The sequence below is a fragment of the Trachypithecus francoisi genome, unplaced genomic scaffold (assembly GCF_009764315.1).
Source record: "Trachypithecus francoisi isolate TF-2019V2 unplaced genomic scaffold, Tfra_2.0 Lachesis_group21, whole genome shotgun sequence".
NCBI lineage: Eukaryota > Metazoa > Chordata > Mammalia > Primates > Cercopithecidae > Trachypithecus > Trachypithecus francoisi.
Window position 1 is genome coordinate 30,783,890 of NW_022681467.1, and position 15,297 is coordinate 30,799,186.

At 53.7% G+C, this 15,297-nt stretch overlaps 1 protein-coding gene across 1 annotated transcript in view; it reads left to right on the plus strand.

Moving 5' to 3' along the window:
* The window catches only part of MMP24 (matrix metallopeptidase 24), a 53,130-nt gene extending 38,338 nt beyond the window's left edge, over window positions 1-14,792 (plus strand). Inside the window, exons 5-9 of the mRNA XM_033186213.1 lie at window positions 1,620-1,781; window positions 4,949-5,163; window positions 7,230-7,368; window positions 9,021-9,287; window positions 12,072-14,792. Coding sequence (XP_033042104.1) covers window positions 1,620-1,781; window positions 4,949-5,163; window positions 7,230-7,368; window positions 9,021-9,287; window positions 12,072-12,409 — 1,121 coding nt within the window. The 3' untranslated portion in view covers window positions 12,410-14,792. The remainder of the gene's footprint in view (window positions 1-1,619; window positions 1,782-4,948; window positions 5,164-7,229; window positions 7,369-9,020; window positions 9,288-12,071) is intronic.
* Window positions 14,793-15,297: the final 505 nt, after the last annotated feature.

Genomic DNA, 15,297 nt, shown 5'->3' on the forward strand with positions numbered 1-15,297 from the left:
CTTGTCCTGTCCTAGGCATAATACAGAAGCCCAGGGGAGTTGGCTTTCAGAGGATCTGATTGCTGGCGCTCCACTGGCCTTGTGCTTCCTTTCTGGTCAATGGGCTTCCTCCAGGAACCAAGCTTCTGTCTTATATAGGATTACAACAGCTGCCACTCTGTGCCACACCACACACTTCACATGTATCTTATTCAACCTCACACAGCCCGGTGAGGTAGGTCTGATGCCTCCGTTTTACGAGTAAGGACACTGAAGCTTAGGGGTAGCCCTCCTGGCTATATTCACAAACTGGCAGGGGAATGAAGGTGATCTGTGCCACTCAGGGGCCCGAGCTCATAACCACCATGCCATAGAGCTGCCTCAGTTCCACCCTCATGAACCTGTGTTCCACTTCCAGGGCCTGGAGTGTGTTTTCACTTACACTTGAATCCCTGTCTCAATCGTAGCCAACAGTTCTGTTCTTCCAGAACCAAGGTCCTGCAGAGAGCTGCCCACGCCGGGGCCCTGCCTGCCCAGGGTCTCCCGAAGCTGACTGCCAGTTTGCCAGGACTTGCCCTCTTTGTCCCCACCCCCTCCCCTCCACCTCAGGGCCTTTTTTTTTTTTTTTTTTTTTTTTTTTTTGAGATGGAGTCTCTGTTGCCCAAGCTGGAATGCAGTGGAGCGATCTTGGCTCACTGCAACCTCCACCTCCCAGGATCAAGCGATTCTCCTGCCTCTGCCTCTAGAGTAGCTGGTACTATAGGTGCAGGCCACCACCTGCATCTGGCTAATTTTTGGTATTTTTAGTAGAGATGGGGTTTCACCATGTTGGCCAAGCTGGTCTCAAACTCCTGATCTCAAGTGATCTACCCTGCTTGGCCTCCCAAAAGTGCTGGGATTACAGGCATGAGCCACCATGCCCAGCCAGCTCAGGGCCTTTTCATCTATCACCTGGCCCCCAGCATCTAAACAGATCCCCCTGTCCCAGGTCTTGTTCCCTCTAATCCTCCCTCCAACTGCAGCCAGAGTAATTTCATTGTATCACACCCCCACTCCTGCTTAAACCCCCCACTAGCCAAGAAGCTGATCCAAATTCCTTTGTATGGCATTAAGCACCCTGCTTGCCAGCCTGGCTGACCTCATCTCTCTCCGGCCCTCCCCTCCTGCTTTGTTCCAGAGCCAGGTGGAATGAAACTGCCTGTCCCTGGACTGTGTTTATCGCATTCCATCCGCCAGGAATGTCACCCCCACCCTTCCTCTCCTGCCCCCTGAATCCGTTCTCCTGACTAACTTCTGATCCTTCAAGACTCAGCTTCAGCTTCACCTTTGTGAAACTTTCCCTGAACATCTTCCCCCAGGTTTAAATGACCCCCCTCTCCTCAGAATCCCCGCCCGACCCTCCCAGACATTCCTAAAGCACCCACAGTCCTCTGCCTCACTTGTGCTCTCTCTCTCCTTGTCCCCGCTCTGCAGAGAGGCCTGGGAGGCAGGGGTTGTGTTTGATTTCTCTGTATGTCCCTGCTGTCCAGCATGGGGCCTGGTACAGGGACTGTGCTCGGTGTTTGCTGAGGTAATGGGTTGGCTGACCGACTCATACCTAAGCAGGTGCCCTGGGCGCCTCCCCACACTCCTCTCCACAGGAAACGACCTCTTCCTGGTGGCTGTGCATGAGCTGGGCCATGCGCTCGGACTGGAGCACTCCAACGACCCCAGCGCCATCATGGCACCCTTCTACCAGTACATGGAGACGCACAACTTCAAGCTGCCCCAGGACGATCTCCAGGGCATCCAGAAGATCTATGGTGTGTGGCAAGGAGAGGGAGGACTGCTCCTTCCTCGGGGCTGGGCTGTGACTGCCTACCTGTCATGGGGCAGGGGACGAGGGAGGTGGACGTTGCTATCATCAGCCCTGCTGCTGTTTCTCTGACTGTGTGTGACCTTTACAGACTTCCAATGGCTTTGCCTGGCCAGAGGGCAAGGCTTCCCCTGGCACACCTGGGAAACCTGGGGGAGGGTCTGAGCTGTAACTGAGAGGGACAAAAGTGAGGTGAGGGCCGCTCATTCCCTCTCCTTTACCCCTCCCCTTCCACACTTCTCCCCGTCCCTTCATGCTTCGCTCCCTCCCTCCTATACCAGATGGTGACTGAGTGCTCCCATAGGTTCCACCTCTAGCCAGGCAGGTTCACACATCTGCAGGAGTAACGGTGATATAGTATGATGGGGACTATAACCAGAGCTTTGCTCTTTAAAAAGAAAAAATGAGGGCCAAGCATCATGGCTCTTGCCTGAAATCCCAGCACTTTGGGAGGCCGAGGCGGGTAGATCACTTGAGGTCATGAGTTCGAGACCAGCCTGGCCAACATGGTGAAACCCTGTCTCTACCAAAAATATTAAAACAAACAAGCAAAAAAGTTAGCCAGGTGTGGTGGTGGGCACCTGAAATCTCAGCTGCTTGGGAGGCTGAGGCAGGAGAATCACTTGAACCCAGGAGGCAGAGGTTGCAGTGAGCCGAGATCGCACTATTGCACTCCAGCCTGGGCAACAGGGTGAGACTCCGTCTCAAAAAAAAAAAAAAAGAAAAAGAAAAAGAAAAGAAAAAGAAAGAAAGAAAAGATGAAAGATGAGAAGCTACTGCTTATCTAGGTAAGATATGAAAGGCCTCCTACACACCCCTCTCCCAGTTCTGTTCACACTGGTATGTGAGGTTCTGGTTCTGGTCAAGTCGGGTGAGATACGGAGACCAGTTTACTTGAGCAAATGCTTGTCAAGACAGCACAGGCCCCCACAGCCCCCAGGCTACGGAGCATAGGAGGAGGGCTCCCTCTGGTGGAGATGACCCAGCCAGAGCCCTGGAGGACAGGCAGGACCTCCACAAGCAGAGACCAGGTGGGGGCTGTGGGTCCCAGAAGCTATTCCAAAGGTAGAACAACAGGATCTGCTGACAGATCAGATGTGGGAAGGAAGGATAGTTAAGGATGACCCCAGGGTTTCCAGCTTTTGTAATTGTGAAGCAATAGGGTCCAGCAGTCTGCAGCTCATAAATCTAGGCTGGAGGCCGAGGTGGGCAATTACCTGAGGTCAGGAGTTCAAGCCCAGCCTGGCCAACATGGCAAAACCCCGTCTCTACTAAAAATACAAAAAAATTAGCCTGGCATGGTGGTGTGCGCCTATAATCCCAGCTACTTGAGAGGTTGAGGCGGGAGAATCGCTTGAAGCTGGGAGGCAGAGGTTGCAGTGAGCTAAGATCACGCCACTGCACTCCAGCCTGGGTGACAGAGTAAGACTCCATCTCAAAAAAAAAAAAAAGAAAAAGAAAAAGAAAAAAATCTAGGCTGGGATATTTATTTGGGATCTTTGGTGTTCAGTACAGTAACCACTAGTCAGGTACAGTAATGAAATTTAAATTTATATTAATTAGGCCGGGTGCGGTGGCTCAAACCTGTAATCCCAGCACTTTGGGAGGCCAAGGTGGGAGGATTGCTTGAGGCCAGGAGTTCGAGACCAGCCTGGGCAACAAAGTGAGATCCCTGTCTCTACCCACACCAAAAATATGAAAATTATAATTTCAGTTATAGTTCTTTAGTGTATCTCAGTCACAATAAGAACTAGTCATTCATCTTAAGAGCTCAGTAGCCATATATGGCTGTGGCTAGGGGCTACTGTAGTGAACGATGCAGATATGGACAATTTCCATCATCACAGAACACCCCAGTGGACAGCTCTGACACAGGTCTGTAAAGCCATGAGCCTGGAGGAGACCACCTAGAGTAGTGATTCTCAACTTGGCTGCCCTTTGGAATTACCTTGCGATTCTAATAAAAAACACAGATACCCAGCCCTCAGCTCTAGAGATTTGGTTTTATTAATAGTTCGGGATTGGGCGTGGTGGCTCACGCCTGTAATCCCAGCACTTTGGGAGGCCAAGGTGGGTGGATCACCTGAGCTCAGGAGTTTGAGACCAGCCTGGTGAAACCCCATCTCTGCTAAAAAAAAAAAAAAAAATTACCTGGGCATGGTGGCACGTGCCTGTAGTCCCAGCTACTTGGGAGGGTAAGGCAGGACAATCACTTGAACCTGGGAGGCAGAGGTTGCAGTGAGCTGAGATTGCGCCACTGCACTCTAGCATGGGGAACAGAGCAAGACTCCTCCTCAGAAAAAAAAAAAAGTTGGATAGCTGGCCTGGTGCTTCCTGAACATCCAGTTTGGAAAGCTCCCCCAGGTGATCCTAATATGCAGCCCAAGTGGAGAAGCACTGACCTAAGGACGAAAATGTAGAGACAGAAGAGAAGAGGACCGGGGGTATGCCAGCCTCTAGAGTAGGGCAGATGGGGACAGGCAGCCAGCAAAGGAGGCTGAGAAGGAACAGCCCATGATGCAGGAGGACAACCAAGAGAGTGTTTCAAGGAAAGTGTTTCTATGAATCTTGCTGCTCAAAGTGTAGTCTTCAGACCGGCAGCATCAGCATCACCTGAGAGTGTGAAGGAATGCAGACTCTCAGGCCCCACCTCAGGCCCTCTGAGCCCTTATCTGCATTTTAGCAACATCCCCAGATGATGCATGTGCTCATCAAAGTCTGAGTCAAGCAACCATTGGATGATCTTGGCGGAGCAGCTGGAGTGGGTGACGGGTAGAAGCTGCACTGGGCTGGGAAAGAGAAAATGAATGAAGGGGTTGAGGAAGTAGGGCCAGTGTGTGTGAAGGGGGCAAAGGAAGAGCGCTGACCCTAAAGAAGGCTCTGTAACAGGAGAAAAGAGAAGATATAAGATTCATGGGTGGAAAGATGAGAGTCCCATTCTAATGGCTATTTTCATCCGTTTTCTCAAAGACTGGGGGAGTTAAACTGGGGAGAGGGAACAGGAGGCTGGATTGGGACAGACCTGTCTCAGAGCTGCCTGGGTGACGCTGAGACAATGGCAGTGGGAGGCGGGAAATGGCTGCCCCCTCTCTAAGATGTAGCTCCTCTCTCCAGGACCCCCAGCCGAGCCTCTGGAGCCCACAAGGCCACTCCCTACACTCCCCGTCCGCAGGATCCACTCACCGTCGGAGAGGAAGCATGAGCGCCAGCCCAGGCCCCCTCGGCCGCCCCTTGGGGACCGGCCATCCACACCAGGCACCAAACCCAACATCTGTGACGGCAACTTCAACACAGTGGCCCTCTTCCGGGGCGAGATGTTTGTGTTTAAGGTAGGGCCAATGGATTGGCACCACCCAGCTGGCCCCTGACCTTTCCTCCTCCTCCCCCACACCACGGAGCTGGGGAAGGCTCCTGATTTGGGATTTGGTTACAATGGGGCCTGGACGGGAGCTGGCCCCGTGGCCAGGGTATGGGGTCTCTTCCTGGTGCTGCTGGGTGAATCAACTTGTTTCCAAGAGGGAGGGAAAGATGGGTGATCCCGCACCTCCCCAGGATTAATGCTGGGAGAAAGTGCCGGAAGCTGGCTTCTGGTCTGTGACCTTGACTAAGCGAGTCATCTCCCTTCTTGGGACCTCAGTTTCTCCATCCGAAACCTGGGGGAGTCATTCCTCTAACAAAGGGTGTGTGAAGATCCAGTAAGCGTCCGGCTCTGAAGATGGCCAACTTGGAGTGGGGGCTAGGTCAGTGGTGGCTGAGTCTGACTCCAGACCCTACCAAGGCTTGAGAAGCTGCTACTGGCCAAGGTATATCTTGTCATCTGTCCTCCATCAGCCATGGACTGACAGGGTGGCAGCCTGCTTGACGTGTTGCAGGTTGGACTCTCGGGGAGCGAACTCTGAAATGGGGTCTGGAATGCAGGATTTCAATTAGGGAGTACTTTCAGAATCAACATTTGTGAGAAAGAGGAGAAAGAAGCAGGACAGGGAAGAGGGAGAGGTTAAGTGGCAACAGAGGTCCATGGCAGCCTCAGCCACCCCCGCAGGGAACTCTGGAGCTACGGTGGCCTGTCAGTCAGCCTACATTGGGCCCAAAATATCTGGAACATTATAACCCCTACTTCATTCAATCACTGGAGGAGGAAGGGCATCCAGTGATTGAGGAGGGCTCTCTGGAGCAGAGAACATCCCCAAAGGGGCTGACAGTTGAAACCTGCCTGCTGGCCACACTCCTGGCCACTGGGACAACAAGCCCTTCTCTGAAGGGGATCTGGGCAGGGCGGCTCCATCACACAGGATGGTGAAAGAGGCTGCCTCGCTCCCCTCGTGGAGTTATCCCAGCACGCGCTGAGCGCCGTGCAGGAATCGGGCAGTGTGGGTCAGCCCCAATCTGGCTTCTCACTGAGTGGCTCTAGGCAAGTCACCTGGCCTTTCTTAAGACTCCGTATATCTCAGATCAACTTAACAGAGACATGAAAGTCAAAATAAGGTCAAAAACCTGGATGTGAAAGTGCTTTGTAAAACACCTTTTAAAATACTAGCTTTTGTACCATCTTTTACAAATCATGCTTCTTCTTCTGCAGTCATTCTACTTTGATCCAACTGAACTGTTCATAGGCAGGTCTGGGTTTTATCACCCCCATTTACACATAAGAAAACTGAGGTCTGGCGGCTACAGGCCTTGCCTAGGCTGCTTCCGTACCAGCCCAAGGCTGCAGTGGGGACAAGACACCAGTTACAAGAGGCATTTTTACTGGACTCCAACTATTTAGCTGCCATTTACTCAACATGGACTGTGTGCCCTGTACTGTTCTGGGCACTTTGCCTAGAATCTCTCATCTGATTCTCCATTATTACCTGCACGTGAAGGTGAGGCCCTAGGTCATGCAGCTATAAGTGGAGGAATGTGAATGCATGCCCAGGTCTCGAGGGAATTCCCATGACTTGGCTTCCATGATCCTGGCCCTACTGGATGGAGCTAGCCCCATACAGGGCACTCAGCCAAGGCTCAGTGACCACCCCAGCCTCCCACTGTCCTGAGGACCAGTCTGGCTGATGTCAGCGACACTCCACTGCCCCCATGTGGCCACTGCAGGCCCTGACATCATCCTTTCTGGCTCCCTCACACCTTTTCCACACGAGGCCTGTCTGCTGTCTCATGGTCCACCCAGCAGCAAGTGTCAGCAGGAGGCTGAAATGAAGAGAGTTACAGGAGCATCGTGTCTTCCTTCCAGGGCTTTAAAAGTCAGAAGCAGCTAATGGACAGGCTCAGTGGAGGGTTGCCAGGCTGGGCCCCAGGGAAGGTGTTGGGCTGTTGGGACCTAAGCCCCACAGCTGAAATCACTGGGTTTGGAGGCAGGGCCTGACATACCTTTCTCCCCCCTCCTGCTTCCTCCCAGGATCGCTGGTTCTGGCGCCTGCGAAATAATCGAGTGCAGGAGGGCTACCCCATGCAGATCGAACAGTTCTGGAAGGGCCTGCCTGCCCGCATCGACGCAGCCTACGAAAGGGCCGATGGGAGATTTGTCTTCTTCAAAGGTAATGTAGCCTGTGCTGCGGGACAGTTCCCTGCCCAAGGTCATGGGACCTCCTTTTTCCCATCTAAACTGGAAGAGGAGGGGTGGGAGGCACATGTCCTCAGAGGGCCCCTCTAGCCTAACAGAGACACTGACCTCTGACAATTCAAGTCAGAAAGTGAGACTGAGAATCTGTATGTGCCAAGGTTGGTGGGGTGACCAGCTTTGTCCACATGACGTAGAGTGTGGGACAAGCAATTGAAGACCACCCAGTACCTCATGGGAGGCCATCGGGTCAGTTCTGTAAGAACCCACAGGGAAGAGGTCACTCAAGGTGGGGTGGGCGTGGGAGGGAGCTAAGGTGCCCACCCAGTGACCAGCACTGTGCTAGGTTGTTTCATGACAATTATCTTGATTCAGGCCAGACCTCAGATGGGTGAGATATAGATAGTGAGAAGCAAGGAAAGCATTCCAGAGGGACAACGGCTGAATAAAGGAGCAGGGTTGGGATGTGTACGGACGTTCACAGGGCTTAGAAGACCCATCTGATGGCTACGGAGGCCCCACCTTGGACAGCTGTGAGAAATGGCCCAGAAAGGTCACCTGGGGGCAAATCCTAAAGAGCCTTGGTTGCCAGGCCAGAATGTGGTCTTGATCCATTAGGCCAAGGCTGGAAATTCATGGAATGTTTCTGAGCAGCAGAAAGCCAGAGGGCAGGAGGTGACAGACATGGCAGGGGCAGGGCAGCCATTTCTGAGGTGGTTCTGGAGAGTGCCACTCATGAGGCCCAATCCAGGGAGGAGCCGTGCAGCTGGAGGGCAGGGGACAGCTGCCAGGAGAGTCAGAGGACCTCAGAAGTGACTGAATACTTGGCCAGGCGCAATGGCTCACGCCTGTAATCCCAGCATTTTGGGATGCCAAGGCGGGCAGATCACCTGAGGTCAGGAGTTCGAGACCAGCCTGACCAACATGGTGAAACCCCAGCTCTACTAAAATTACAAAAATTAGCCACGCGTGGTGGTGCATGCCTGTAATCCCAGCTACTCAGGTGGCTGAGGCAGGAGAATCGCTTGAACCCAGGAGGCAGAGGTTGTGGTGAGCTGAGATCGTACCATTGCACTCCAGCCTGGGCAACAAGAGCCAAACTCCATCTCAAAAAAAAGTGGCTGAATACTGAGAGTAGCAGGAAAGAGGGTCAATAGTGAGGCTAGGACTCCCTGTTGGGGACCTGGGAGGCAGAAGGTGATGAGGAGGGAGCCCTTCTGTGGTGCAGATGAGGAGCTCTGAGAAGCCAGCTGATGTGGAGCTGCCCATAGGCCAAGGGAGGTCAGGGTTTCTGGGTCTGCTGCTCAGGTCCAGTGGGACAGCCTCAGAGTCAGGTGTCGCTGGTGGCAGGTTTGGAGAGTGGTAGTGCATGCAAAGTCATGTAAGTGGCTGAGATGACCAGAGAGCAGAGAGGAGCAACTCACATGATGAAAAAGGGTGGGACTCGGAGCCCAGGCAGCAGGGGCAAGTTGTCCAGGATCTGGGACTGGCCTCAGGCTTCCTGCCCTTCCCAACTCTAACTGGGCCAAGGGGCTGAGGGCATCAGGCTGTTTTCACCTGACATCCTGAAGATGGGCAAGTGGCACTGAGTGACTGGGGAAGCTGATCCTGGGCTCCTCTTGGCCACAGGTGACAAGTATTGGGTGTTTAAGGAGGTGACGGTGGAGCCTGGGTACCCCCACAGCCTGGGGGAGTTGGGCAGCTGTCTGCCCCGTGAAGGCATTGACACAGCTCTGCGCTGGGAACCTGTGGGCAAGACCTACTTTTTCAAAGGCGAGCGGTACTGGCGCTACAGCGAGGAGCGGCGGGCCACGGACCCTGGCTACCCTAAGCCCATCACCGTGTGGAAGGGCATCCCACAGGCTCCCCAAGGGGCCTTCATCAGCAAGGAAGGATGTACGTAAGGGCCGGGCTGGGGTGGGTGTGGGGAGCTGGTTTTATGTGGTCCTCACCAGTGCCCACGGGCATACTCAGTGCCTATGAGCATCCAGGTTTGAGAAAACACCTGGCGGCAGACAGTTGACTCGTATCTACCCATGTTCACAGGGTCCATTAATTCGCTTACCAGCTGCCAAGTCACACTTTTTCATCTGCAGGAGTGATTCACAGCAGAGAGACGTTGTCATAGACTGACTTCATTTCTTCCGACAGCATTTCTCAAACACTTATCCGCAGGTGTACTCCAGGGACGCCTCGAGTTACCAAATCTGAAAAGCAATGATGGGCATGCATGTTTCAAAGCCACTTTTTCACAGGGCTTGAGGGCAAGAAGATGGAAAGAAAACCTTTTTTTAAAAAAAGTGTTTTTTTTTTTAATTCTAAGCGATAAGGTCTCTGTCGCCTAGGCTGGAATGCAGTGGCACAATCATAGCTCACTGCAGCCTCAACCTCTTGGTCTCAAATGATCTTCCTGCCTCATCAGCCTCCCCAGTAGTTGGGATTATAGGCACATGCCACTATGCCTGACTACTTTACATTTTTTTTTGTAGAGACAGGATTTCACTATTGTTGGCCAGGCTGGTCTCAAACTCCTGGCCTCAAGCAATCCTCCCACCTCGGCCTCTCAAAGCCCTGGGATTACAAGTATGAGCCACTGCATCAAGAGAGAAACTTTTTATGTTTCCTGAATTCCTCCTAGAAGCCATGCTGGCCACCCGCCCCCACGACTGCCATCAGACATTCAGCCTGTCTCCCCACCAGCATAGGCGCTTCTCAGGAGGAGCGGCCAGCCTGGCCAGATGCAGAGTGGGCCTCCAGGAGTGTTTGTTAAGTAGATCTCCACTTATGTGGTCAAAACCACAGACTCTAGAGCTGGACTGGCTGGGTTTGTAACCACCATAGTACCACTCACTATGAATCTGAGCAAATCTCTAAGAAGTTTTCCGTTTTCTCATTTATAAAATGATGATAATAATGGTACCTACCTTTATATAATGGTTTTGTGAGGATTAAAGAAGATAAATTGTGTAGCATACTTAGAAATAATGCCTAGCACACAATCCATGCTATATGTTTTAGCTGCTATCGTCGTCATCATCATCATCATCATCACCACTATCATCTTGTGGGTTTCAGTTTATGTGGATTGAAAGGATTCATTCATTCACTCCATAATAATAGACAGCTTGTATGGTGGGAGCTGGGGACGTAGCAGTGAACGGGACTTGCACAGGTCCGAGTCTAGGAGCATAAAGCAAGATGGCAACAGATGCTATAAGGGGAAAACACCCAGTACTTTGGGAGGTCGAGGTGGGAGGATCACTTGAGGCCAGGAGGTCGAGACCAGCCTGGGTAACATAGTGAGACTCCATCTCTACAAAAAAAATACAAAAATTAGCTGGGCATGGTGACATGTGCCTGTTGTCCCAGCTACTTGGGAGGCTGAGGCCAGAGGATTGCTTAAGACCGGGAGTTTGAAGCTGCAGTGAGTTATGACTGCGCCACTTGTACTCCAGCCTAGGTGATGGAATGAGACCTTGTCTTAAAAAAAAAAAAAGAAAAGAAAAAAGGAAATAAATCTGGGAGAGAGCAATGAGCTAGAGGGGGCCATGTTAGAGATGGCTGGGAAGGGGTCTCCGACGAGGCTTCACAGATAAGAAAGCCAATGGCCAGGCCGGGCGCAGTGGCTCACGCCTGTAATCCCAGCACTTTGGGAGGCCAAGGCGGATGGATCACGAGGTCAGGAGATCGAGACCATCCTGACTAAGACAGCGAAACCCTGTCTCTACTAAAAATACAAAAAATTAGCCAGGCATGGTGGCAGGTGCCTGTAGTCCCAGCTACTCGGGAGGCTGAGGCAGGAGAATGGCGTGAACCTGGGAGGCAGAGCTTGCAGTGAGCCGAGATTGTGCCACTGCGCTCCAGCCCAGGCGACAGAGCGGGACTCTGTCTCAAAAAAAAAAAAAAAAAAGTCATTGGCCACAGCTGCTATTTGTTGGCTGTCTTGTATACCTGATGCTTTACACACAAGATCTCCCTTTTTGGGGAGCCTCAGAGACAGGTGACATCAAGGACCTAGACCAATGAAAGCCCTAGCCATGGTGGGGAGCCAGCCAATGAGGACGGCCTGAGAAAGCTGCTTTGCCCACTGGCTGGGCTGCTTAGGTTGTTGCTGGAGCCCTGGGGTGGTTGCCCAGGGAGTGATTGGCAAGACTGCCCAGCCTCTCCCCAAGAAGGCTCCCAAAGACCCTGCATCTGTGTTGTGCAGTGATGCGTGCCAAGCAAAAAAAAAATCCATAATTGCAGAGAGGTAGTGTCTTGCTGTCAACACAAGGCGAAATCTTACTCTCTGCCTCCCTTGGCTCAAGCAGGAGCCAGGCCGAGGCTTAATGGAACCCACATGCGGGGCAAGGGGGACCTGTGGGCAGTGTGACAGAGCTGTGACCCAGGCTATGTGCAAGGGGTCCTGTCTGGGCGGCACAAAGTGAACCATGTCCCAATTCTCCCTGAAGCCCCTCTGGTTTCCTAGCACCCGCAGAATGACAGGCAGACCGCTCCAGGTCCCAGGCACTCCCCTCTGCAGCTTCTTACTCCATGACTCAGCCAGGCACTACACACCAAACCACCAGATGTCCCTACCTTGCCTCCCATGCCACAGTGCCTGTGCCCTTCCTCTCACACTGCCCCAAAGCAGGTGCCGGAAGTGTCTGGGAGTGGTGATGCTGGGCTGTATTTCTGCAGATTACACCTACTTCTACAAGGGCCGGGACTACTGGAAGTTTGACAACCAGAAACTGAGCGTGGAGCCAGGCTACCCGCGCAACATCCTGCGTGACTGGATGGGCTGCAACCAGAAAGAGGTGGAGCGGCGGAAGGAGCGGCGGCTGCCCCAGGACGACGTGGACATCATGGTGACCATCAATGATGTGCCGGGCTCCGTGAACGCTGTGGCTGTGGTCATCCCCTGTATCCTGTCCCTCTGCATCCTGGTGCTGGTCTACACCATCTTCCAGTTCAAGAACAAGACAGGCCCTCAGCCTGTCACCTACTATAAGCGGCCAGTCCAGGAGTGGGTGTGAGCAGCCCAGAGCCCTCTCTGTCCACTCGGTCTGGCCAGCCAGGCCCTTCCTCACCAGGGTCTGAGGGGCAGCTCTGGCCACTGCTCACCAGGGCCAGCAGGGCCCTAGGCTGGGGTCGTACAGCTGAAGTAGTGGGTGCACTTGGCCTAGGCTGAGCGTGGGGCAGGGAATTATGGGGGCTGTGCCCCAGGGTGGGTGTCTGGCACCCAGCTGCCAGCCTTCTGTCCTGGGCAAATTACTCCCTACTTAAGGGAATAGGTCAGGCTCCATCCTGAGGCAGGGACCATGCCAGGAAGAGCCCCTGTGGTCACAGCATCCTGTGGTGTCCATGAGGTACCACAGCTCCACTCCTGGCTGGAACCCAGCACCCTCTGTGGGAAGCCAGCACTAGCTCTCATCCCCCATCTGGGAGATGCCACCAATCCTGGTCCCCTTTTGCCAACACCTGCTGGTCAGATGTCCCCCTACCCCCACCCCACTGTCCTCCAAGGCTACAGGACCCCTGCTTCTGACACAGTGGGCAACAAGCCTGGGTTTCCCTGCTGGCAGACAGCAGATCCCTCAGGAAACCTGCTCCACTTGTCAGGGTCTCTTCAGAGACCCAGGATTTAGGGTCACATGCTGCAGGCAGGGCTGTGGCCCAGCTGGGTCTGACAAGGACCCACCTGTCACATCGTGAGTATTTAAATGTCCTGTCACTACTGTTTAAAGTCCCATTTTGCAAAGGCTGCTTGAGGCTTTAGGTGAACTAGAGGTGACTGTCTTGGTGATGAGGCCAGCAGAGCGGCCCTCCCCCAGGCGACAAGGACCAAGGTGCTGCTAAGGCCACTCTAGCGCCCAGACACCCCAGTAGCTGAGCCCTGCTCCTATGGCTACAGAGCTGGGGCAGAAGCTGACCCCATTTCTGGAGGCAGATCCGAGTTTGTGACTGTCCTCCACTCCCCTCTATTGTCCCTGTCCCCAGCTTTGCTCCAGCCTGTCACTTGTGGCCTGGGGCTCAGCCTGACTAGTCAGGTGAGACAGAGATGGCTGCAGGGCCAACATGGCAGAGCCTGGGAGTCCTTCGGAAGGGTACGGGGTGTCTGAAGTGCTCAGTGCCTCCACTCCCAGCTAGCCCGAGGCCGACTCAATCTCTCGGCTGGAAGCAGTGTTTTCCCAGAGCTTGGCCCTTGCTGACCTCGCTCACTGGGCCCATCTTCCCACACTGCTCTTAGAAGGGGAACCCTACCAGTAGCAGCCCCAAGCCAAGGGGGCTCCCTTTTTGACCTTCACTGGCCCGCCCTTTACTGTCTCTGGCAGGAGTTCCTAGGGCTTGGCCTGCCTTGCTCCAGTACAGCAGAGGCAGCCCTGCTTGTCACTGAGGAGTCCTAGACAAGGCCAATGGGTTCAGTGATGCCCACTGGCTCTCTGCCAAAGCCAAAAAGAGGTGTCAGGCAGTCTCCAGCGTGCTGGCCGGGTCTTAGATGCCACCCCTGCTCACTGAGCCTGCATGGGCCTTGCCCCCGACCCTGTGGTCTCTGAAATTGGGGTCGGCTTACCCTGTAGCACAGACAGGGACTCCTGCTACCCTGGGAGCTATCTTAAGCAAAATCTCTTGTCCCAGGGGCGCCCATGTGGGTCCGCTGTGTCCCCTGTCATCATCCTTGTTTTTTCTCATTTTGGCCAAGGGCAGGCTCCCTGGGACAGGCAGGGAACAACTGCAGAGATATTAGTGATTCACAGGTTTGTACAGTGTTTTATACTTTGCAAAGCACTTTATTAGCTCACACCTGTCCACTCACATGAAACTCGTGTAGGTCCTGGGAGGCCGAAGGTAACTCTCACCGTGTGCTCAGATGAAGCACAAAGAGGTTGTTATTTGCCCAGGCCATCCAGTGGGCTGGCTGTGTCTTATGTCCCCATCTGTGGACCCCTCTAGGGTCTGAGATGAGATGAGAAGTGTCTCCTGTATCCACCTCTTCCTGGTCTCCCTTCCCCCACTTCTTGGTCCCTGTCCACTCCTCAGGTTGGTGCTCTCACCTCTTGAAAGCTCTAGGCACCCCCGCCTCCCGCCAGGCTCCCTGTTGGCTCCTGGCAGGCCAGCTGAGAATGAGCAGGAGATGGAGGCAGGCAGCCCAGGCTGCAGAGGTGAGGGATGTGGGGCCAGGCCCCGAGGGCTCAGCCTAGAGGCTTCCAATCTCAGATTCTCCTGCCTGTGGTCATCTGTTTGTCCATCACCCCAGGACAGGGCAGACAGAGGGGCAAAGCACTGGGGGCCCCAGAGCCTAGCTTCCCCTCAGCCTGGGGGACATCACAGCATTTCAGTGTCAGTCACATTTTAAACTGATCAGCCTTTGTATAATGTTTTTTAAATCATTTCTAAATAAAACAGAAATACAGAGTGTGTCATTTCCCTGGGATGAGGGAGCAAAGATCAGGTTCCAAAAGTAACCTTAAGAAGCTCTGGGAGAGGCCGGGCGCGGTGGCTCAAGCCTGTAATCCCAGCACTTTCAGAGGCCAAGGCGGGCAGATCACAAGGTCAGGAGATCGAGACCATCCTGGCTAACATGGTGAAACCCCGTCTCTACTAAAAAATACAAAAAACTAGCCGGGCGAGGTGGCGGGGCGCCTATAGTGCCTATAGTCCCAGCTACTCGGGAGGCTGAGCCAGGAGAATGGCGTGAACCTGGGAGGCGGAGCTTGCAGTGAGCTGAGATCCGGCCACTGCACTCCAGCCGGGCCACAGAGCGAGATTCCGTCTCAAAAAAAAAAAAAAAAAAAAAAAAGGAAGCTCTGGGAGGAGAACCGGGGTCCTTTGGGGTGTCTGGGAGCTGCCTCACGCATGCCAGATGCGTCCTTCCTCTACAATTGCCCTGGGGGTCCAGGGTTATTGCGGATCCAAGAACACA